At 33.3% G+C, this 23,182-nt stretch overlaps 1 protein-coding gene across 3 annotated transcripts in view; it reads right to left on the bottom strand.

Moving 5' to 3' along the window:
- The window catches only part of LOC143045436 (protein lin-54 homolog), a 31,346-nt gene extending 8,814 nt beyond the window's left edge, over positions 1-22,532 (bottom strand). For 2 of the 3 annotated variants that reach the window (XM_076217925.1, XM_076217924.1), the window contains exons 1-9: positions 22,443-22,532; positions 19,826-20,736; positions 19,321-19,507; positions 14,677-14,810; positions 12,242-12,472; positions 11,052-11,224; positions 2,812-2,880; positions 1,981-2,126; positions 556-650 (exon numbers count right to left, since the gene is read on the bottom strand). In XM_076217925.1, coding sequence (XP_076074040.1) covers positions 556-650; positions 1,981-2,126; positions 2,812-2,880; positions 11,052-11,224; positions 12,242-12,472; positions 14,677-14,810; positions 19,321-19,507; positions 19,826-20,736; positions 22,443-22,461 — 1,965 coding nt within the window. In that variant the 5' untranslated portion in view covers positions 22,462-22,532. The remainder of the gene's footprint in view (positions 1-555; positions 651-1,980; positions 2,127-2,811; positions 2,881-11,051; positions 11,225-12,241; positions 12,473-14,676; positions 14,811-19,320; positions 19,508-19,825; positions 20,737-22,442) is intronic. The other variant, XM_076217927.1, reaches the window with a different exon arrangement.
- Positions 22,533-23,182: the final 650 nt, after the last annotated feature.

Raw genomic sequence — 23,182 nt, 5'->3', positions numbered from 1 at the left:
CGCACTGGGCGTAAAAAAATAGCAACAAACAAACAAACAAACAATCAATCACAATTAAAAACAGAAAAAAAGGCATTTGGCCCAATTGTGTTTTCAGTAGCGTTAAACACCAAACACTACCGAAGAACAAAAAAAACACACACCAGGTTTACCTGGCAAACGGAAGAGGCATACATTTAAAAGAAAAAATGTGGAAACGTAAACAACCTTCAACCAAATCAACGTCAAAAAATGCGGAAAAGAGTACTACAAAATTGCGGAAACGTAGTGCAAAATTGAGAAACATAAAACGCTGGTCTAGTTGGTGCTACATATCCTTATATACATATTGATTGTCAGTAGTAATACCAATAAAACATTGTAGTAACAAAGGATAATTTCAGTTATATAATTCCAGGCATCATATATTATCATTTATTGAAAAAGAAGGATGACTTCATTCACAACAGTTTAACAAGACAACCTGACTGAATAGCCCACATGACATACCCAATAACATGCACAGAAACTTTACAGATACCTGATCTAATTATTATTGAAACCTCTAAAGCTTACCTCATAACATTCACAGTAATTTTTCAGGCAACCTGACCGTTTACAATTACATCCCTTATTATGTCGTCTGTTACCATTACCGATCTGTCCTTTACCTATAAAAAAAAAAAAAAAAAATGTTGACACAGAGATACGTCTTGCCTGTATTTAATTGAATGGTGTAATGCAAATGTTAAAATTTAAATTTTAAAAAGTAAAGTATAAAAAAAGTTCAAATTCAATGGACCATGACTTATGGGTTTGGACAAAATAATCTTCAAAATTCTATTTTTCTAATTCAAAAGATGAATATCTCTTACAAAAAACAAGAGTGCACACGCTGAAATGTCTCGCCTTCTATACTAATCATTGATATTATGCTGATAGTCCTAAGTATAAAGCTTAGTTTTATTACAACTGTCTCATAAACTTAACATTAACCAAGATAACTAAACAAAGACCAATGAACCTTGAAAATGAGGTCAAGGTCAGATGAACCATGCCAGGCAGACATGTACAGCTAACAATGCTTCTATACAACATATATAGCTAGTTGACCCATTACTTATAGTTTAAGAAAAATAGACCAAAACACAAAAACTTAACACTGTGCAATGAACCGTCAAATAAAACCAGCACGACTGACATAAAGATCATAAAATATTTCCATACACCAAATATAGTTGACCTATGGCATACAGTATTAGATAAAAAGACCAAAACTCAAAAACTTAACTTTGACCACTGAACCATGAAATTGAGGTCAATGTCACATGACATCTGCACGCTAGACATGTACACCTTACCATCATTCCATACAACAAATATAGTAGACCTATTGCATATAGTATGAGAAAAACAGACCAAAACACAAAAATTTAACTATAACCACTGAACCATGAAAATGAGGTCAAGGTCAGATGACACCTGCCAGTTGGACATGTACACCTTACAGTTCTTCCATACACCGAATATACTAGCCCTATTGCTTATAGTATTTGAGATATGGACTTGACCACCAAAACTTAACCTTGATCACTGATCCATGAAATGAGGTCGAGGTCAAGTGAAAACTGTCTGACAGACATGAGGACCTTGCAAGGTACGCACTTACCAAATATAGTTATCCTATTACTTATAATAAGAGAGAATTCAACATTACAAAAAATTTGAACTTTTTTTTCAAGTGGTCACTGAACCATGAAAATGAGGTCAAGGACATTGGACATGTGACTGACGGAAACTTCGTAACATGAAGCATCTATATACCAAGTATGAAGCATCCAGGTCTTCCACCTTCTGAAATATAAAGCTTTTAAGAAGTGAGCTAACACCGCCGCCGCCGTAGCCGCCGCCGGATCACTATCCCTATGTCGAACTTTCTGCAACAAAAGTTGCAGGCTCGACAAAAACTATAATTTCACTGTCATGCTTATATTTCCTCACCTATTTTTGGATGAAATGCCATAGGATTCCTATCCAGACATGACTTAATAGCTCTTGACCGTTCTTCTTCATGAACAAGGTTATTGGCACAATTATTACAGTTACAATTATTGCAAAATTCTCCATTAGCAAAACAGTCACAATATCTGTAAAAAACAAAATGTATATTATGGAGTACATTGGTATGAGTTATTAATCATACATGTTTCAACTGATATTTAAATTGTTCTTCTTTTGTGTTGTTTCACCACTGTCCAAGTGAATGAAAAGATTGAGCGCTCACTACCATGTTTAACACCACAACATTATTTATGTGCCTGACCAAAGTCAGAAACTTGTTATCCAATGGTTCTATTGGATGTTGTCAGCAATAATTGAGTTTGAGATAAATCTGGCACCTGGTTTTCTTTTTAAATTGTTTCACATTTTTTCCCATGCCTTATAAAGTTTACTGTATCATACATGTTTTGTCCAATGTTAAAAGCAGTACACAAAACTGTAATTGTTAACATCTTGTCCTTTGGTCTTCAAAAGTTCTTAATTGGGAACATTCCATTTCACATTATTTTTATATTGTCCTGTCTCATTTACAATGAAGTTTGAAATTGGCATTTTAAGAAACTGCGAGTTTAATACCAAGCACTATGCACATTTACACTGGCTTTTAATAATTTCACATTTCTAAGTACTTGTGCCAAGATGGTCCTCACGAGAATTGAATGCTTTATTGTTTTTTACCTTTAGATGCATCTTCTTTACAACAAATAAACATTTCAGGTAGACATACACGAGGGAAAAAAAATTTAATATAAGAAATTTAAGTAAACTTACAATTTCAAGCATTGTGACTTCGTACAGTTACATGGTTTTCTAGGTCTTGCACCTGTTGGTTCAATCGCTCTGTAATACAAACAATAACCTTACACTTCATACAATTATATATTATGAATGAATCTACGATCTCCTTTTCAAAATCACATAAGGTATACAGTGTTCTCCCCAGAAATTTTGGATAGCATCACATTTGGCGTAAAAAATAAATTGTATTTTTTTCAATGTAATTTGTCAAGTCGTGGTAATGCTCTATTTCCTTTATGTTATATACGTTATTGTTTATTACAAAATGTATTATATTGTTTGTATGCTATAGGCCCTTTTTTGGTGTCTATATTGTTGAATTCATAACTGAGAATACAATTAAACTAAAACCATGATAACAGTATTTTCAGTTAATGTTTTCTATATTCATTTATAGTTCCAGAATTATTTTTTTCCTCTTGGGCCAAATAAAGATATATGTGTATAGATACAACTGCACTAAATGTGTAGGAAAAGACACTGGTTCTTATAATAAAACCAGGTGCTCCGCAGGGCGCAGCTTTATACGACCGCAGAGGTCGAACCCTGAACAGTTGGGGCAAGTATGGACAAAACATTCAAGCGTGATACAGCTCTGAATTTGGATTGTGATCAAATTTTTGACATTACATGGTTTTTTTTTTACACAAAACAAATGTCAAGATTTTACAAATCAATTAAAGATTTCTTCTTCAAATTTTTTAAATCTAAAATTAAATAGTTGACACAGCATAGGTTTCTGACACAGAATGAATGTGGTCTAATGAACTTAAAAGTTTTTTTTTGCCTTTGAGCAATTCACTATGCTGTTGAATATTAATCCTCTCAAAAAAATGTTTGAAGAAATTTTCTTTTTATTTATGAAATCTGAAATGAGAAAAATTTAAACACCCCCCCTTTTTTTTCACATCCCCGTTTCCCTTTTTCCAAAACTGATATCAATTCAAATTTCTAATGGAGTTTGCAACAATAACTACTCTTTTAAATACATCATAAAGTATTAAAATGTAAAATAAAGTGCTTGTTATCACTGAATGGTAAAGATTGGTTGGTAGTAAAAGTGAATATACATTGTTTATTGTATAAAACAATAAAAAAAACTTCATCAGCAACATTTTATATTGGCAAATTTCCAATGAAGTTATTTACATAAAGTTATTGGCAAATAAAAATAGAAAATGACATCATAGTCATGTCTGGCAAATGTCCAACATACATTATCTAAAAACATTTTAGATAAGATAAGGAAAAAAAGCTTCATCAGCAACATTTTATATTGGCATATTTCCAATGAAGTTATTTACATAAAGTTATTGGCAAATAAAAATAGAAAATGACATCATAGTCATGTCTGGCAAATTTCCAACATATATTATCTATTATCTACTATTCTATACAAAGAAAGATAACTCCAATTGAAAATTAATTGCTATTGCACAATATTGTGCAATTAGATATTTCTTGCTATTGTGCAATACTGTGCAATTGAAAATTTCTTGCTATTGCACAATACTTGATATGGAATCCTGATTTGGACCAACTTGAAAACTGGGCCCATAATCAAAAATCAAAGTACATATTTAGATAAAGCATATCAAATAAGCCCAAGAATTTAATTTTTGTTAAAATCAAACTTAGTTTAATTTTGGACCCTTTGGACCTTAATGTAGACCAATTTGAAAACTGGACCAAAAATTAAGAATCTACATACACAGTTAGATTTGGAATATCAAAGAACCCATTTATTCAATTTTTGATGAAATCAAACAAATTTTAATTTTGGACCCCCATTTGGACCAACTTGAAAACTAGGCCAATAATTAAAAATCTAAGTACATTTTTAAATTCAGCATATCAAAGAACCCCAAGGATTCAATTTTTGTTAAAATCAAACTAAGTTCAATTTTGGACCCTTTGGACCTTAATGTAGACCAATTTGAAAACGGGACCAAAATTAAGAATCTACATACATAGTTAGATTCGGCATATCAAAGAACCCCAATTATTTAATTTTTGATGAAATCACACAAAGTTCAATTTTGGACCCTTTGGGCCCCTTATTCCTAAACTGTTAGGACCAAAACTCCCAAAATCAAACCCAACCTTCCTTTTATGGTCACAAACCTTGTGTTTAAATTTCATAGATTTCTATTAACTTATACTAAAGTTATGGTGCAAAAACCAAAAATAATGCTTATTTGGGACCCCTCCAAAAATCAATCCCAACCTTCCTTTTGTGGTCATAAACCTTGTGTCAAAATTTCATAGATTTCTATTCACTTAAACTAAAGTTATAGTGCGAAAACCAAGAAAATGCTTATTTGGGCCCTTTTTGGCCCCTAATTCCTAAACTGTTGGAACCAAAACTCCCAAAATCAATCCCAACCTTCCTTTTGTGGTCATAAACCTTGTGTTAAAATTTCATTGATCTCTATTCACTTTTACTAAAGTTAGAGTGCGAAAACTAAAAGTATTCGGACGACGACGACGACGACGCAGACGTCGACGCCAACGTGATAGCAATATACGACCAAAAAATTAAAATTTTTGCGGTCGTATAAAAAAACTAAAGGCTCTCAAGAGCCTGTGTCGCTCACCTTGGTCTATGTGCATATTAAACAATGGACACAGATAAATTCATGACATAATTGTGTTTTGGTGATGGTGATGTGTTTGTAGATCTTACTTTACTGAACATTCTTGTTGCTACAATTATCTCTATCTATGATGACTTGGCCCAGTAATTACAGTGGAAAATATTTTCTAAAAATTTACAAAAATTTATGAAAAATGCTAAAAATTAACTATAAAGGGCAATAACTCCTTAAGGGGTCAATTGACAATTTTGGTCATTTGACTTATTTGTAGATCTTACTTTGCTGAACATTATTGCTGTTTACAGTTTATCTCTATCTATAATAATATTCAAGATAATAACAAATAAACAGCAAAATTTCCTCAAAATTACCAATTCAGGGGCAGCAACCTAACAACCGATTATCCGATTCATCTGAAAATTCCAGGGCAGATAGATCGTGACCTGATCAACAATTTTACTTCCTGTCAGATTTGCTCTTAATGCTTTGGTTTTTGAGTTATAAGCCAAAAACTGCATTTTACCCCCATGTTCTATTTTTAGCCATGGCGGCCATCTTGGTTTGTTGGCCAAGTTACCGGACACATTTTTTTAACTAGATACCCCAATGATGATTATGGCTAAGTTTGGTTAAATTTGGCCCAGTAGTTTCAGAGGAGAAGATTTTTCTAAAAGATTACTAAGATTTACGAACTAGAGGCTCTAAAGAGCCTGTGTCGCTCACCTTGGTCTTGTGCATATTAAATAATGGACACGGATAAATTCATGACATAATTGTGTTTTGGTGATAGTGATGTGTTTGTAGATCTTACTTTACTGAACATTCTTGTTACTACAAATATCTCTTGTCTATAATGAACTTGGCCCAGTAATTACAGTGGAAAATATTTTCTACAAATTTACAAAAATTTATGAAAAATGTTAAAAATTAACTATAAAGGGCAATAACTCCTTAAGGGGTCAATTGACTATTTTGGTCATGTAAACTTATTTGTAGATCTTATTTTGCTGAACATTATTGCTGTATACAGTTTATCTCTATCTATAATAATATTCAAGATAATAACAAACTAGAGGCTCTAAAGAGCCTGTGTCGCTCACCTTGGTCTATGTGAATATTAAACAAAGGAAGCAGATGGATTCATGACAAAATTGTGTTTTGGTGATGGTGATGTGTTTGTACATCTTACTTTACTGAACATTCTTGCTACTTACAATTATCTCTATCTATAATGAACTTGGCCCAGTAGTTTCAGTGGAAAATGTTAGTTAAAATTTACAAATTTCATGAAAATTGTTAAAAATTGACTATAAAGGACAATAACTCCTTAGGGGTCAATTGACCATTTCCGTCATGTTGACTTATTTGTAAATCTTACTTTGCTTAACATTATTGATGTTTACAGTTTATCTCTATCTATAATAATATTCAAGATAATAACCAAAAACAGCAAAATTTCCTTAAAATTACCAATTCAGGGGCAGCAACCCAACAACAGGTTGTCAGATTCATCTGAAAATTTCAGGGCAGATAGATGTTGACCTGATAAACAATTTTACCCCCATGTCAGATTTGCTCTAAAAGCTGCGGTTTCAGAGTTTTAAGCCAAAATCTACACTTCACCCCTATGTTCTATTTTTAGCAATGGCGGCCATCTTGGTTGGTTAGCCAGGTCACGGGACACAATTTTTAAACTAGATACCCCAATGATGATTGAGGCTAAGTTTGGTTTAATTTGGCCCAGTAGTTTCAGAGGAGAAGATTTTTGTAAAAGATGACTAAGATTTACGTAAAATGGTTAAAAATTGACTATAAAGGGCAATAACTCCTAAAGGGGTCAACAGACCATTTTGGTCATGTTGACTTATTTGTAGATCTTACTTTACTGAACATTTTTGCTGTGTACAGTTTATCTCTATCTATGATAATATTCAAGATAATAACCAAAAACAGCAAAATTTCCTTAAAATTACTAATTCAGGGGCAGCAACCTATCAACGGGTTGTCCGATTCATCTGAAAATTTCAGGGCAGATAGATCTTGACCTGATTAACAATTTTACCCCATGTCAGATTTGCTCTAAATGCTTTGGTTTTTGAGTTATAAGCCAAAAACTGCATTTTACCCCTATGTTCTATTTTTAGCCATGGCGGCCATCTTGGTTGGTTGGCCGGGTCACCGGACACAATTTTTAAACTAGATACCCTAATAATGATTGTGGCCAAGTTTGGTAAAAATTGGCCCAGTAGTTTCAGAGGAGAAGATTTTTGTAAAAGTTAACGACGGACGACGACGACGACGGACGCCGGACGACGGACGCCAAGTGATGAGAAAAGCTCACTTGGCCCTTTGGGCCAGGTGAGCTAAAAACGTCAAAATTTCCTTAAAATTACCAATTCAGGACAGTAACCTAACAACGGGTTGTCCGATCCATGTGATCTTGACATGATAAACAATTAAACCCTGTCAGATTTTCTCTTAATGCTTCGGTTTTTGAGTTATAAGCCAAAAACTGCATTTTACCCCTATGTTCTATTATTAGCCGTGGCAGCCATTTTGGTTGATTGGCCTGGTCACGCCACACATTTTTTAAACAAATTACCCCAATGATGATTGTGGCAAAGCTTAGTTTAATTTGGCCCCGTAGTTTCAGAGAAGAAGATTTTTGTAAAAGATTACTAAGATTTACGAAAAAATGGTTAAAAATTGACTATAAAGGGCAATAACTCCTTCAGGGGTCAACTGACCATTTTGGTCATGTTGACTTATTTGTAGATCTTACTTTGCTGAACATTATTGCTGTTTACCGTTTATCTCTATCTATAATAATATTCAAGATAATAACAAAAAACAGCAAAATTTGCTTAAAATTACCAATTCAGGGGCAGCAACCCAACAACAGGTTATCCGATTCATCTGAAAATTTCAGGACAGGTAGATCTTGACCTAATAAACACTTTTACCGCATGTCAGATTTGCTCTAAATGCTTTGGTTTTTGAGTTATAAGCCAAAAACTGCATTTTACCCCTATGTTCTATTTTTAGCCATGGCGGCCATCTTGGTTGGTTGGCCGGGTCACGCCACACATTTTTTAAACTAGATATCCCAAAGATGATTGTGGCCAAGTCTGGATTAATTTGGTCCAGTAGTTTCAGAGGAGAAGATTTTTGTAAAAGATTACTAAGATTTACGAAAAATGGTTAAAAATTGACTATAAAGGTCAATAACTCCTAAAGGGGTCAACTGACCATTTTGGTCCCGTTGACTTATTTGTAAATCTAACTTTGCTGAACATTATTGCTGTTTACAGTTTATCTCTATCTATAATAATATTCAAGATAATAACAAGAAACGGCAAAACTTCCTTAAAATTACCAATTCAGGGGCAGTAACCTAACAACGGGTTGTCCGATCCATGCGAAAATATCAGGGCAGATAGATCTTCACCTGATAGACAATTTAACCCTGTCAGATTTTCTCTAAATGCTTCGGTTTTTGAGTTATAAGCCAAAAACTGCATTTTACCCCTATGTTCTATTTTTAGCCGTGGCAGCCATTTTGGTTAGATGGCTGGGTCACACCACACATTTTTTTTAAATTAGATACCCCAAAAATGATTGTGGCCAAGTTTGGATTAATTTGGCCCAGTAGTTTCAGAGGAGAAGATTTTTGTAAAAGATTTCTAAGATTTACGAAAAATGGTTAAAAATTGACTATAAAGGTCAATAACTCCTAAAGGGGTCAACTGACCATTTTAGTCATATTGACTTATTTGTAAATCTAACTTTGCTGAACATTATTGCTGTTTACAGTTTATCTCTATCTATAATAATATTCAAGATAATAACCAAAAACAGCAAAAATTCCCTAAAATTACCAATTCAGGGACAGCAACCCAACAACGGGTTGTCAGATTCATCTGAAAATTTGAGGGCTGAAAGATCTGGACCTGATAAACTATTTAACCCCATGTCAGATTTTCTCTAAATGCTTTGGTTTTTGAGTTATAAGCCAAAAACTGCATTTTACCCCTATGTTCTATTTTTAGCCATGGCGGCCATCTTGGTTGGTTGGCCGGGTCACGCCACACATTTTTTAAACTAGATACCCCAATGATGATTGTGGCCAAGTTTGGTTTAATTTGGCCCAGTAGTTTCAGAGGAGAAGATTTTTGTAAAAGTTAACAAACAACGCCGGACGACGACGGACGACAGACGCAAAGTGATGAGAAAAGCTCACTTGGCCCTTTGGGCCAGGTGAGCTAAAAAGGAAAGAGAAAGTATCATATAGCAATAAAATTTGAATTAAAAAACTTTCTTTATCATGTCTATCAAATATATTGGTTCATGGCCCCAGTTGTTTCTTTTTTATCAAAATGATATATATTTTTAACAAAGTTATCTAATAAATAGTCTGTTTAGTTTTCTCTTTAGGTATTATTTTCTGTCTACTGTGCCATTTGTGGATATGTAGTTATTATTGTAAAATGCGGATTTTTGTCATATCAGGTCCGATTCCGATCAGTGGTGTACACTAAAATATTAAATGGCCGCTGAAAGCAATGAAAAATACGAAAATAAAACAATGTTTGACAAGAGATTGGGAATGAATATGGCGTTTTTAATGCATTAAATGGATGAAACATAAACTTAAGCCAATTATGATCACTTTCTAAAGAAAGTACAAAACTTATATAGTTCAAAATCAAAATTTTCACTCTCGATTTACAACTAGTAATAGGAAGAGAAAGAAAGTAATACTAATATTTTGAAAGTCATAAAAAGATAAGACTCAATCTCTTTTTAAAAGAGAAAAAATGTTTGTTTCTTTAATTTTCATTTTGCAAACATATATTTTGATTTATTTAATGATTTTCTGATTACATTTTCTCCTTGTCGAAATTTGCAAATTTTCGATTGCATACCACGTGGTATTAATCATGTCACAAGTGACAGTTTGGGGTATTAGTATCCAAGCAGTTATCACCCAAAGGGCAATTAACACCTATGTAAACACTTTTAATTTCCTCTATTGTCCGACTTGAAGGGATTACAATTAACGGTGATATATTTTTTTTATGATCGTATGCGGTAATTAGATGAAAGTTCACAATTTAGGACATGGCTCTGCCATACAGAAACAAGAAAAATAACATCCTGAAAATAATTATAGCGTCGCGGAAATTATTATAGCGTGGCGGATATTATTATAGCGTTACGGGAAGAAAAATTAGCGTCGCGGTACCGTGATGCTAAAACGGCCTGGGAAGAACACTGGGTATAATATTCAGAGAGAAACAGTTGCTACTGAGGCAAATGAGATTTCCTAATAAAGAGAAAGTCAACAAGTCATTGCACAAATGATAAAATATGTTTAAATTTAATTTAAATACAGAAGAATTTTAATTTCCCTATCAACTCTACAAATGCTGAAAATAAATAAGCCACATACAATGAAGACCCTGAAATAGGTTGGTGAAAAGATTTAGTCCTACTAAAACATTATACTTATACATATATGATATATACCAAAGCAGCATCAGCAACATTTAAATTCATTGCCTTTTTATTTCATTGAAACTTGGAAAAGGATGCACATAATTATTATCAACATACCCGTCAGTACTATTGTTATTTCTAGCTGAATTAGCCACTGAAGCACTAAGGACTGGGTTATTACTGGCTATCGGTATAAACTCCTGTCTGTTCTGTAATGGTTGAGAGATTACTGTTGCCTGGGAAGTCATTGGTCTCACTTGTACCGTGGCCTGTTGTTGCTGCTGAGACATCTGATAAAAGTCAAATGTGTATGATAGTAAAAATTATGTTACAATAATCATGAGCAGTGTCAACTAAAGAAACTCTAGTGAGCAGTTCACATACCCCAATGAAAAGGGGCAAAGTTTATAATAAATATTTTCAGTTATAGTTTCAGACAGTAATATTATGTTACACAATTCTAATTTAAGTATCTTTTTTACCTTGAAATTAGACACAATGTTAGACCTTGTGCTTAAAAGCCTTTAAGGATTTTCCTCTTATCATTTGTGATCATAATTAAAAGTATGTGTGTAATCCCGTCATTAAGCATCCAGAAAGCATTCTTATCACACATTTCAGTTTTGACCTTAAAAGAATGGAAATTAAAACAAAAAATTTATCTTTTTTTCTTTATGTGTAATGTCTTTTGTATATAGTACACAGATTTTTACTCTGGGAAAGATTTATGAAAAGGGTGTGTGTATCATGTATGCATACACTGTTCTTTGCATATTTTTTTTCAGGGCTAAATTCCAAGGAAAATATTTTTTGTAGCTTATTTGTTATTTTTTTGGCATATGCATGTGTATTTGTACCTTCAATGTTGTATCTGATTTGTAATGTGATGTACAAATAAAAATAATTTAAATGCTTCAGTAGTTATATTTTCAGTGTTTACTTGTGTCTGTTATCTGTTGCCACCCCAAAGTTAGATTTGGTCATGTCCAAATAAGATATAAGGGATTCAGTCAATGGTCATATTAGTGGAGGTGTTTCTTGAGTGTCAATACTTTGATACTTCGTATATATTTAATAAGGAACACCGAAGGTAAATGTATCAAAATAAATTTAAATATGCACATTTGATGATTAACATGATTCAAAATCATGTAAAGTACAGTTCATTAGAATCTGAAATAATAAAACTGAAACCAAATATTTTATGTTTGTTTTCTTCTGCAATATATGGTTTACTCTTTGACTCTAATCAACTTAGCACTGTCACTCTGAGATTGTTCTACATGGCAATCCTGAAGCATACATACCTGTGATAAAAGTGTAGGTACCAAGGCAAATCCTTGTCCAGAACCAGAGTTACCAGAGGACAGAATAGTTGTTCCTGGCGGGAGATTACTAAGGTTACTTATTGATGACACCCCACTACTTTGTATCTGACCTAAGGAAGAAGGTACTGCTCTTAACTGCATCTGATTAGGGCCAGCGGGTAACAGTATTCTTTGTACTGTCTGTGTATTACCTTGAGCTATAACAGGTCGCTAGAAATAAATAAAATATGACAAAATAAATGAATTATAATATAGTTAAGTTCATGTTATCAGTCTGTGCCAAAAACTATTTGAAGCACTAGCCCTATGGGCTAGTTAAAAAATAAAATTACTAGCCCGAATTTATATGTACTGGACCGAATAAAATCTGTGTCACCGGTGTGAGGGTTTGGGGGCATGCCCCCCCCCCCCCCAAGAAAATTTTGGAATATTAGATGTAAAATCCTGCATTCTGAGGTTACATTTTTGTATCTGGAAGTGTATATAACTTTTCAAAAATATAGAGTTTTTTTCTCCATTTAATATAAAAAATTCTACTTTCCTTAAAAAAACCTTTCCAAAACAGTTGACAAGACTGTTTCAGAATCTTTGCTTTGAATTTAAGACATACATGTAAAATAAATGTATACATGTAGATATAAACCCCTTTCCATCACATTTTGTTAAATTAATTTCTCATTCAATTTTGTCTTTGGAAGTTAAAGAAATCATCCTTTCTGATGCAGACCAAGAAAAGAAGAAAATCAATCAGTTAAAATTTTATTCTTCAAAATTTTTCATATTATTTTTCAATTTGCTGAACAACTCCTGTTTATATTCAAATACAGTAACAGATACAAATTTGCCTCCTTTTCCCTGCTCCTTAGTAGCTACAAAACATAACTAGATGATCCTAGAGTCTCGTACTAGACATGTAGAGCCAGGGTCAGGGACGACCATCCGTCCAATGAGTTTTAAATTCTCGGTCCCGTTTATCGTCGTATTTTTTTTAGCCTCCGTAACTTGGTCGGACTTGCGAGACAGCCTTTTTGGTGCCTTTCATGGTCTCGCACTTTCCGACAGTGAAGCCATGTATATTAAACGATGTTTGTGACCAAAATTCGAAATGAAATCAAAACTGGTTCCACTTCTTCATAAAATTAACGATAACCAGTCACTGAAGTCGTCCTAATAACCAATCGCCTAAAATACACAAGATGTCAAGCAGGCAGTTACGAATTAATATCTTCTGACGCAAAAATGTTCAATGTTTTTTTATTTTCTGTTATGATTATATTTTTTTCAGTCTATGCAACATAAATCAATCAATAATTATCAAAATTTGACATTTTCAAAACACGTGGTACTGACCGTTTTCGCGCTTTTTTTTAATTTTGAACAATCGGTCATTAGGGAGACCGTCAAAACTGGTTTACGGAATTTTTGCAAGGAAAAGAAAATCAGTTTATTAATATCGATGGCGTTGAGTGACATTCTGCGTTAACTTACGGTAACGATTAAAAAAGTGCACACAGATATGCACTATACCGGTCGGACTACCGGCAGTGTACGTTAACTAGTCCGAGCTTATTTAAACTAGACACGGGCTTCGGGCTACCGCTTAATGTCGCAGACTGTGTTATCAAGAAAAAATAATCTTAAAAGTGCTATCAACTGAATTTCAAATGTCATGCTGGCTTGTGGGAATTTTTCAAACAGCATTCGTTGCTGAAGTTTATAGCATTGATCAGACAATATCATATGTTTTCATAAAAACTCAATAGAAATTGGTTACTGATAACAAAATGATTAAAAGTTTATGGCAAAAACTGGATACATTATATGAATCCAAAGACATCATGTGCACTGTATAAAAAAATCCTAAATTTCACTCAATGTTTGCCCTCATGATGACAAATTCAATGAGAAGCCAAGATTTAACAAGAATGTGTCTATAGTACAAGGATGCACCACATGCACTTTCGTTTCCTATGTTCAGTAGTGGTAAAAATTCTAATTTGACATTTAAATTAGAAAGATCATATCAAGCTATATATAGGGAACATGTGTACTAAGTTTCAGGTTGATTGTACTTTAACTTCATCAAAAACTACCTTGACCAAAAACTTCAACCTAAAGCAGGACAGACGAACGGACGGACAGACAAACAAACAGACGCACAGACGGTAATACATAATGCCCTTCTACTATCATAGGAGGGGCATTAAAATATAATTTATGGTTCAAAATAATGGCCTTTTGTCATATCATTTGGAGCATTTAAAAATAACAATTCAGTCGAAAAGGAATTAATATGAATGAATTACACAATTTTCAAAAATCAAAAACCCTTTTGTCATTAGAAATACTGTACATTAATGCTTTTTTCATATTTATGATTCAAAACCAGCTGAGTTAAACGTGAGAACACTTACAGGATGGTTACTTTGAACTGGTAACGTAATCTTCATCTGTTGTCCTCCCGCTTGTTGTATGGTCAACGGATGTGCACCACTTGTTGTAAAAATCTGTTTCCCTTGGACTAATGATGCCAAAGATGTCTTTATACCTACAATATCAATAGAACATGAGAGAAATTTTTTATCAGTATTTCAAACACATATACAATTCCCTTTTTTCTGAATTATATACACTATTTCTGGAATCATGTTTTTCACTGGAAAAGATCAACAATTACACACGCCTTTTTGACATCATTTCCCAGATAGAAAGTGCCTGTATTCCTACTCTATCAAAAGTTTCCAGCACTTTCAGAATTGTCATTTTGTAGAGTAGTATAGAAATAGTTTATATCTCTAGATAACTAATCTTGATTCCCATAAGACGGACAAAGTATATTTTTTTAGTACTAAAAATACTAGTTTCATGTATACAGGATTCACACTACTTCAGAATTATAGGGAGAAGTGGTGAGATTTGAAAGAGAAGTGCTCATTCGTGCGGTGTGCTACAATGTTTGGATTTAACTATAGTATAAAGGGTCATATGTTAATAATGTTCTTTTATATTGTTCAATTCATATCTGAGTATACAATTAAAGCAACATTTCAAATTAAAAGTTGTTTAAGTTTTACTAAGGTTCTTGTGAGAAACTACCAACTAAATATCTAGCACTAAAAAAATATTTTTTTATTTTAAAAAAAGGTAATTTAAAAATATAAAGAAATTATAATATACCAACTGCAATTTATTTAAAAACTATCTTGTGTATGAAATTCAGTGTTTCTCATCAAAAGATATACAAAGTAAAGCCAGTGATTTTGCTAGCGCTCGTCACTTTCGTATTTCACGAAAGGGTTTTCTTATTGACGAAAGTATTTCAAATCAATTTCTTCACTTTAATTTTGAAAGTGTAAAAAAAATTTCGCAATAAAAACTTTAAATCTACCTGTCTTCATGTTTTTGACAAGTTTATGACCTCCAGGTCATTAACATTTTCAACAGGTGTTACAAGTTGTGATTACAACTAATCCGCTTATCGCCATCAGATGGGTCACTTATCCGTAATTTATTAATTAACCCCATAGTTGAATGACCATGATAATTATTTTCCCAGGAAAATCAGTCAGTCGGCATTTCAACAACCAGGAGTATAATTTCGTCATTTAATCAAAATTGTAACACCCCGGACAGTTCGCATTTGAATTTCAATATTTCCCAAACGATCACAATCTAAAGTTAGTTTGTCGTAGATTCGTCATTTGAAGGCATTTTCGTCATATTTGATTTAAATTTTCATCAAAAACTTTCGACAATTTCCATTTAAAATAAAGAACTTTAATGTATTTATTCAAAAAGTTCCAGAGAAATGTTTTAAACAGGTGCTTCCTGTATTGTTTTCTACGCATGCGTGAAAGTATTCCTTTGACTATTTATAGACATTAAAAACGTAAAATACAAAATCATTTAGAATCAATTAAACGAGAGAGAAATATATATCTCTTACTAAAGGAATTTAAATCGAAAAATGATCATTCCCTGATGAATCCGGACTCGTTTTGAATTTATTATCCACATGTCACTTCCCGTTTTCGTTTCATTTTAAAACCGAAAGTAGTAAACGTGATCTATTGTTGATTTGTTTACAACCTCCTTTCAGTCATTTTAATCGTTCCAAAACGGATTTTATACATTTCCAACTTGATAGAAATGATTTCCAAATATCGACTTAGACGTTTTATAAGGATAATGATTATGCAGTGAAATAATCATTGCAAATTAATTTCTACTGTGATTCTTTGTTTAAAAAAAAAGAATCCAACTTTTGTTGATCAGGAATGACCCCTGGAACAAAATGAAGAGAAATTGTGAACTAAATTTCTGGATTCCATGTCAGAATCTTTAATAATACAATACAGTCAAATCATACAATAACTGCCAATCATGCTGGTGCCTTAATCCCTTAAAATCTGACTAAGTCAAAAGACAGTCAGAGCTCAGACATAACAAGTGAAAGTGCGAGCTACTGCTCACTGATGATACCCCCGCCGCAAGTGGATAATATTAATAGTGTAAAAATATGCAAGTGTTCGGTAAACAGGAAGTTGTCGAGTGATGAATCTGAAAATGCATCACACGGTATAGCTGACTTATAAAAATCCTGAAACCAAATTTCAGAAATCCTTGTATTGTAGTTCCTGAGAAAAATGTGACGAAAATTTTTTACTTGGTTATCATGTGTAAAATCATACAAGTGTTCGGTAAACAGGAAGTTGTGGAGTGATGAATCTGAAAACGCATCACACGGTATAGCTGACTTATATAAATCCTGAAACCAAATTTCAGAAATCCTTGTATTGTAGTTCCTGAGAAAAATGTGACGAAAATTTTCAACTTGACTATCATGTGTAAAATCAGACAAGTGTTCGGTAAACAGGAAGTTGTCGAGTGATGAATCTGAAAACGCATCACACGGTATAGCTGACTTATATAAATCCTGAAACCAAATTTCAGAAATCCTTGTATTGTAGTTCCTGAGAAAAATGTGACGAAAATTTTCAACTTGGCTATCATATGTAAAATCAGACAAGTGTTCGGTAAACAGGAAGTTGTCAAGTGATGAATCTGAAAACGCATCACACGGTATGGCTGACATATATAAATGTTGATACCAAATTACAGAAAGGGTGGATGTGTAGTTCCTGAGAAAAATGTGACGAAAGTTTCATGGGACGGACTGACTGACGGACTGACGGACTGATGGACGGACGGACTGACAGACAGAGGTAAAACAGTATACCCCCCCTTTTTTAAAGCGGGGGTATAAATAGGTCTGAATCTGCTTTTGACTCATAGAGGTCTAAATTTGTAAGTTTTAGGATTTGTCTCCCTTTAATGCAAGACAAAATACGACTTTAATAAGTCAAATATTGTTAAGCAAGAAATAATTGACCAGAATCAAAAAGTTGCAAATATCGACTCCTACAAGTCGATAAGTTACCAAAATTGGTAAACTTCAAGACCCACGCATATTTATAAAAAGGTCACGCATCTAAATCAAATAATGACAACATTGAAAAACAATGCTTTGTCTTCTAGAGAAAAATATGAATGAGAGTCTAACAAATCGGAGATAATGTTAATTAACCTTACAATGCAACCACCTGGAGCCACAGTTAATGAGATAAAACCTCTGTGTTTAGTAAGGATGTTCAATTAGGTAATTAAATATAGATAGCTCAAGTCCTTGTGAACTCTCAGATAGGTTTTTGCTGTCATAGGAGGTGCACTTTGGCCACCAAGTCAAATTAAGTTTTTTCATCAACATAAATAGACCTAAACAAGTCTGTCATTTTCTGACTTAGATAAGTCTAAAATTGAAAACACATTTTTATAATAAATACATGTTTTGACTTCTGTAAGTCAAAAACAAAAATCGACTTGTTTATGTCTGAGCTCTGACTGAAAGATGAAGCTAGTAATATTTATCATTAGTCCATTGCTTTTACACAAAATAAGGTTGATTTTAATAGCGCGCAAAAGTGACTAAAGCCCTCAAAATCCTAGCTTAAACCCTGTAAAGCTGGGCCATAATATATTAATATTTGTATAATAGTCTCTGACATGTCAGCGTTAAGCAACAATATTTTGAAACAATCCATATAAATTATATTGAATTATATACACCAATCAATTAGAAATAACCAAAAGTGTGGAATGCATAATTTTTCCTATTGGGATCAATATACCTCTGTCAGCTGTTCCATCCATGCGTCCGTTGTAATTATTGTAAAAATACGGATTTTGTTCATAGCGTTTCCGGTTTCTATCCATAGTTAAGAAAACGGTCAATGGCGGACGATTGCAAGAAAATTTACAAAAATAAACGATTTTTGACAAGTTATTTGGAAAGGAACATGACATTTTAATAGATTAAACATTTACTGGAGGCAACTTTTATCACGTTTAAATGAAGTAACAAACTTATTTTGCAGCCAAAAGTTAGGTTGATGTACGTTTTCGAGTAAAAAGCACTTGAAATGCACGAAGAGATAAAAAGTTGTATTTTTTATTAAATAACCTGCTTCACACTGTAACGACAATGCTTTAACCTCTGCTCTAAAGAAAATGAATCATTTATGTCTGAATTTCTCTAATTGTCAATAAAAAATTGATTTTTCATCAACTTGGTAATAATTGAAAATTTCTGATGACGGAAGCGACTGAAAGCGAGTAACCTAAACAACAGGGTGACTTTTTTTCGCTTTTGGGTGTCGGGGAAAGCGAAATGACGGTCGGCAAAGCGACTTCTTCGCCCAAGTCGCCTAGTAGCGTGAGCCTAAAATTGGTATGTATGGCTTTAACAATTTCATACCCATATCAACCTGAGACACCAAAATAATCCCACCCCAGAGCTTTTAACGGAAAAGCAAAGTAACGGTCAGAATCTTGTTCACCCTTATCATCACTAGTGCTAGCACTTTTTCTTCATATTGACTGAGTGACAATCAAATATTTTGAATTGAAAATGAAGAAATGTAGCAAAAGATAAAATCTTAATAATGGCTCTAGAACCAAAATGAAATCGACAAAACATACATGTATATAGTGTCTCTTACATGTACCTGCAGTTTGGCCTTGCTGTGATGGAGCTACCAGTCTAACATATTGAACTTTGCTGCCTTGAATATTCTGCATGCTAGATAGGGGTATGGCAACTTGTCGTACACCACCTTGTGTCTGAGGTTTATTTATTGTAATAGCCTGATTTGGTTGGAATTGTATCTGACCTGGTCTCTGCTGAACCTGATATAAAATTCAATGTTTAGTCATCTTATTTTATTCGAGGCTATATATGTAATACAACAGTCCTAAATTTCCAAAATAAATTAAAATTCATGTGGGTGTTCAATTAATTAGTTCAAATTTGACATAAAAACATAATCAAATTAATATCAACTAACATTGCGTATTAAATTTGATTTTTCTATTTTTCTATTTCACTACTGTCATGACTGTGTATTGGTAAGCAAATTTATATGTCATAATATACAAACATGTTAATTGTTTACATTAAACATTTTGAGACATTTTTATTAATTGTCTATCTTTTATAATACTTACATTTTGTACCACTGTGCCTTGTTTAAAAACTTTTGAAGGTGATAATGTAATCATTGTAGGTCCTGATGACACAGGAACAGCTGTATATGTAGCACTATCGGATAAACTTTTACTTAAAACAGAAACACCTGAAGCTGGCGCTATCCTCTGCGGAGATTTGCCAACAGTCACTGGTATCATTGTTATTTTTGTAGGAGTCTTTGCTGGAGAAATAGGGATTTTTGTTATCCCAGGCTTTGGTGAGCTCACAGGTAAAGCAAAATATTGTTTTTGTGGTGACATAATTCCTTGCTGAGAAATTGTAATGGTCTTTGTAGGAGTCTGTGCACTTTGCGGCACCACATTGACAGCAGGTGCCATTGATTGATTAAACGTTAATGTCTGTCCGTGTTGTAAAGACTGCAAAGATGATGGATTTAACTGAATTGGTACAGCTTGTGGTTGACTTGAGTTGGGATTTTTTGTAATTATAACTTTAGTTACCATAGGACTAGATGATGAAGCATTCAATTGTCTTTTTACAGCCTGAGAAGATGTAGTTGGTAAACTACTAGCACTTACAATTTGTGAATTGTCTATCAATGTACTAACAACAGATCCATCACTTAATCTTATTAACGTTCCTTCTGAATGTCCACTATCAGCTGTTGAGTTGACAATCTGAATTTGAGTATGATCATGATGATTATTAGATTCAGATGAATCCACTAGAACCTGATCAACATTTCCTAAGTTGGATTCTGTGGTCTCTAAATTTCCAAGTGTACCTTCCAGATTGTCTAATGGATTTAACACATGGCCTTTTAACTGATTATAATCAACTGAAATAGTATTTCCAGAAAAGCTGTTGGAATTAATTTCTATTGACTGAGCAGATGGATCATTGTCATGAATGTTAACTACACCAATGCCTGCAATCATAAAATAGAAACATGAATAGGTCTTTTTCTGATGTGTTTTCAATTTATAACAAATAATGAAAGGAGACCCCAGTGTTTTCCATAGAGGCTTGAAGAGGGTGTAGATGCATACTGACCAATATAAGTGGTTCTCCCGATGATCAACTTTAAAATTAAAATAAAATCAGAAATTCACCATTCCTCTGTTAAAGCCTACATTCTTGAAAATAGAATTTAGCACATACCAAACATATGAGATAATATAAGTAAAATAAAGTTTTCAGTGAAAACATATTTACACGTGCACTTGTATACAAATTTGTCCGCCATAATGTAAAATGATACAGGTTCCTGTTAGCGTTTACTTTTCTACATTGGCTAGAGATATAGGGGGAGGGTTGAGATCTCACAAACATGTTTAACCCCGCCGCATTTTTGCGCCTGTCCAAAGTCTGGAGCCTCTGGCCTTTGTTAGTCTTGTATCATTTTAATTTTAATTTCTTGTGTACAATTTGGAAATTAGTATGGCGTTCATTATCACAGAACTAGTATATATTTGTTTAGGGGCCAGCTGAAGGACGCCTCTGGGTGCGGGAATTTCTCGCTACATTGAATACCTGTTGGTGACCTCCTGCTGTTGTTTTTTTTCTATGGTCGGGTTGTTGTCTCTTTGGCACATTCCCCATTTCCATTCTCAATTTTATTAACTTTGACATCACATTTAGAAAGTGGTTGTTGATTGATGTCACAGTTAAAAAGTTAATCTCAGCAGATCAAAGGTCATTCGGAAATAAAATCAGCTAAATACAAAAACTCTATAGAAGTTTATTTGGCGAAATTAAGAAATACATATAATCTAAGCCTAGATGGGCGGGTTTACTAGACTGCATCGAATATCTTTTGATTCAGATAAAAAAGAAATGAAAATAACAATTCTAATTCTTTTTTCTGGCGATTAGTTATTTGATCTATTCAACCTGCTTTTTTTGTGAAAATTGGCTACATAAAATACATGCACTTATGGGTTATAATGTCTGCTTAAATGTCCTGTATATAGACCAGCATGGAGCAGAGACTTCAACTGCATGAAATAAATTACGGCTTTTTCAGGTTATATATACATCTCTTATTGCTAGTGAAATATCACTGACACGACTGATGCATAAGTTAAATATACATAAATGTTATTTAAAAAAATAGTTGAAACTAATTCCATGAAATTAAACTTGTTTTCTGTTTAGCCTCAGATTTTTTTTGCTCCAACATACATTGTATTTAGGTAGAATTTTATTTGAAAGAAAATTATAATAAGCACAAATTTGTCAAACAATTTTTTTTTCCATAGGAACAACTCAAATAACCCGCCATTTGCCCGACATGAATGCAGGGAAATTTAAAATGACGAAACTAAATCCAACTTCCTAATTCCGTCAAATACAACCGCAACAGAAGACAATTTTGTTAAAACACATGAATTGGTGTTTGTTTTAATAACTTTTATGTATTGCTGTTTATCTGGGAGGCTGCAGTAAGTATTTGATCGTGAAGACGTGGAAAAATCGAACTTATTGAGAGGGGTCTGAACAAAAAATATCGCCCTGTTCTCTTATTTTTGCATTTTGGCAGGCGTTCTATATATGAGGAGATAGATAAATTGTCAGTTTTTGCATGATAACACGCTTATTATTCTTTTGTTCTTATGATTATTTGCAGCGTACCCGTTCTCTGGGCAGGCATTCTGTATTTGTTCGAAATCACGCGCCCACCATTACCATCCCATAATACATTGCGGTGTTGATTTCCGCGAAGGTGATTGAAGTAAAGCTATGATAATATTTAGTTTTGAATAAGTTAAATGCAGGAAATCTTATTAACAAGAACTTATTTTTAAATGTGTTAGATAAAACATAATTTCCTTAAAAATTTCAATATAATTTACAAAATCAAACAGTCGATTATTTTATTTGATCTGAATGAGGATTTAATAGAAAAATGAATTCGGATAAACCCCGTTTAAAATGCGTAAACAGAAAGACAACACTTTTGTGACGGGGGAAAAAATTTGAAGATGGATATCATTTCTTTCCGATCTGTCAATCAATACATTTTTGAAAGATACATACATTAAAAAAATAAGAACATGTTGAATTGTATTAATTTACATTCAGTAATATAACTAAGGCATATTTCCTCACTTGCCAGAGCACTTCAGCAGTTCGCTAGACATTATGAAATATAATTAGGAGATAACTGTATTGTATTTTAAGCTCTGACGTCATCAATTGGGGATTTGATGGTCGCAAATTAAGTTTACTCGCGACGCGTTAGCGGAGACAGTAAACGGGTATTTGCGACCATCAAATCCCCAATTGATGCCGTCGGATCTTAAAATACAATATTGTTATCTCCATTCTAATGAAACTGACAGAAAATAACGTTAAAACATATATTTAAAGTC

The sequence above is a fragment of the Mytilus galloprovincialis genome, chromosome 9 (genome assembly GCF_965363235.1).
Source record: "Mytilus galloprovincialis chromosome 9, xbMytGall1.hap1.1, whole genome shotgun sequence".
Classification (NCBI taxonomy): Eukaryota; Metazoa; Mollusca; class Bivalvia; order Mytilida; family Mytilidae; genus Mytilus; species Mytilus galloprovincialis.
Note: the sequence above shows the minus strand (reverse complement) of the source record. Positions and strands in the feature narration are given on the sequence as shown.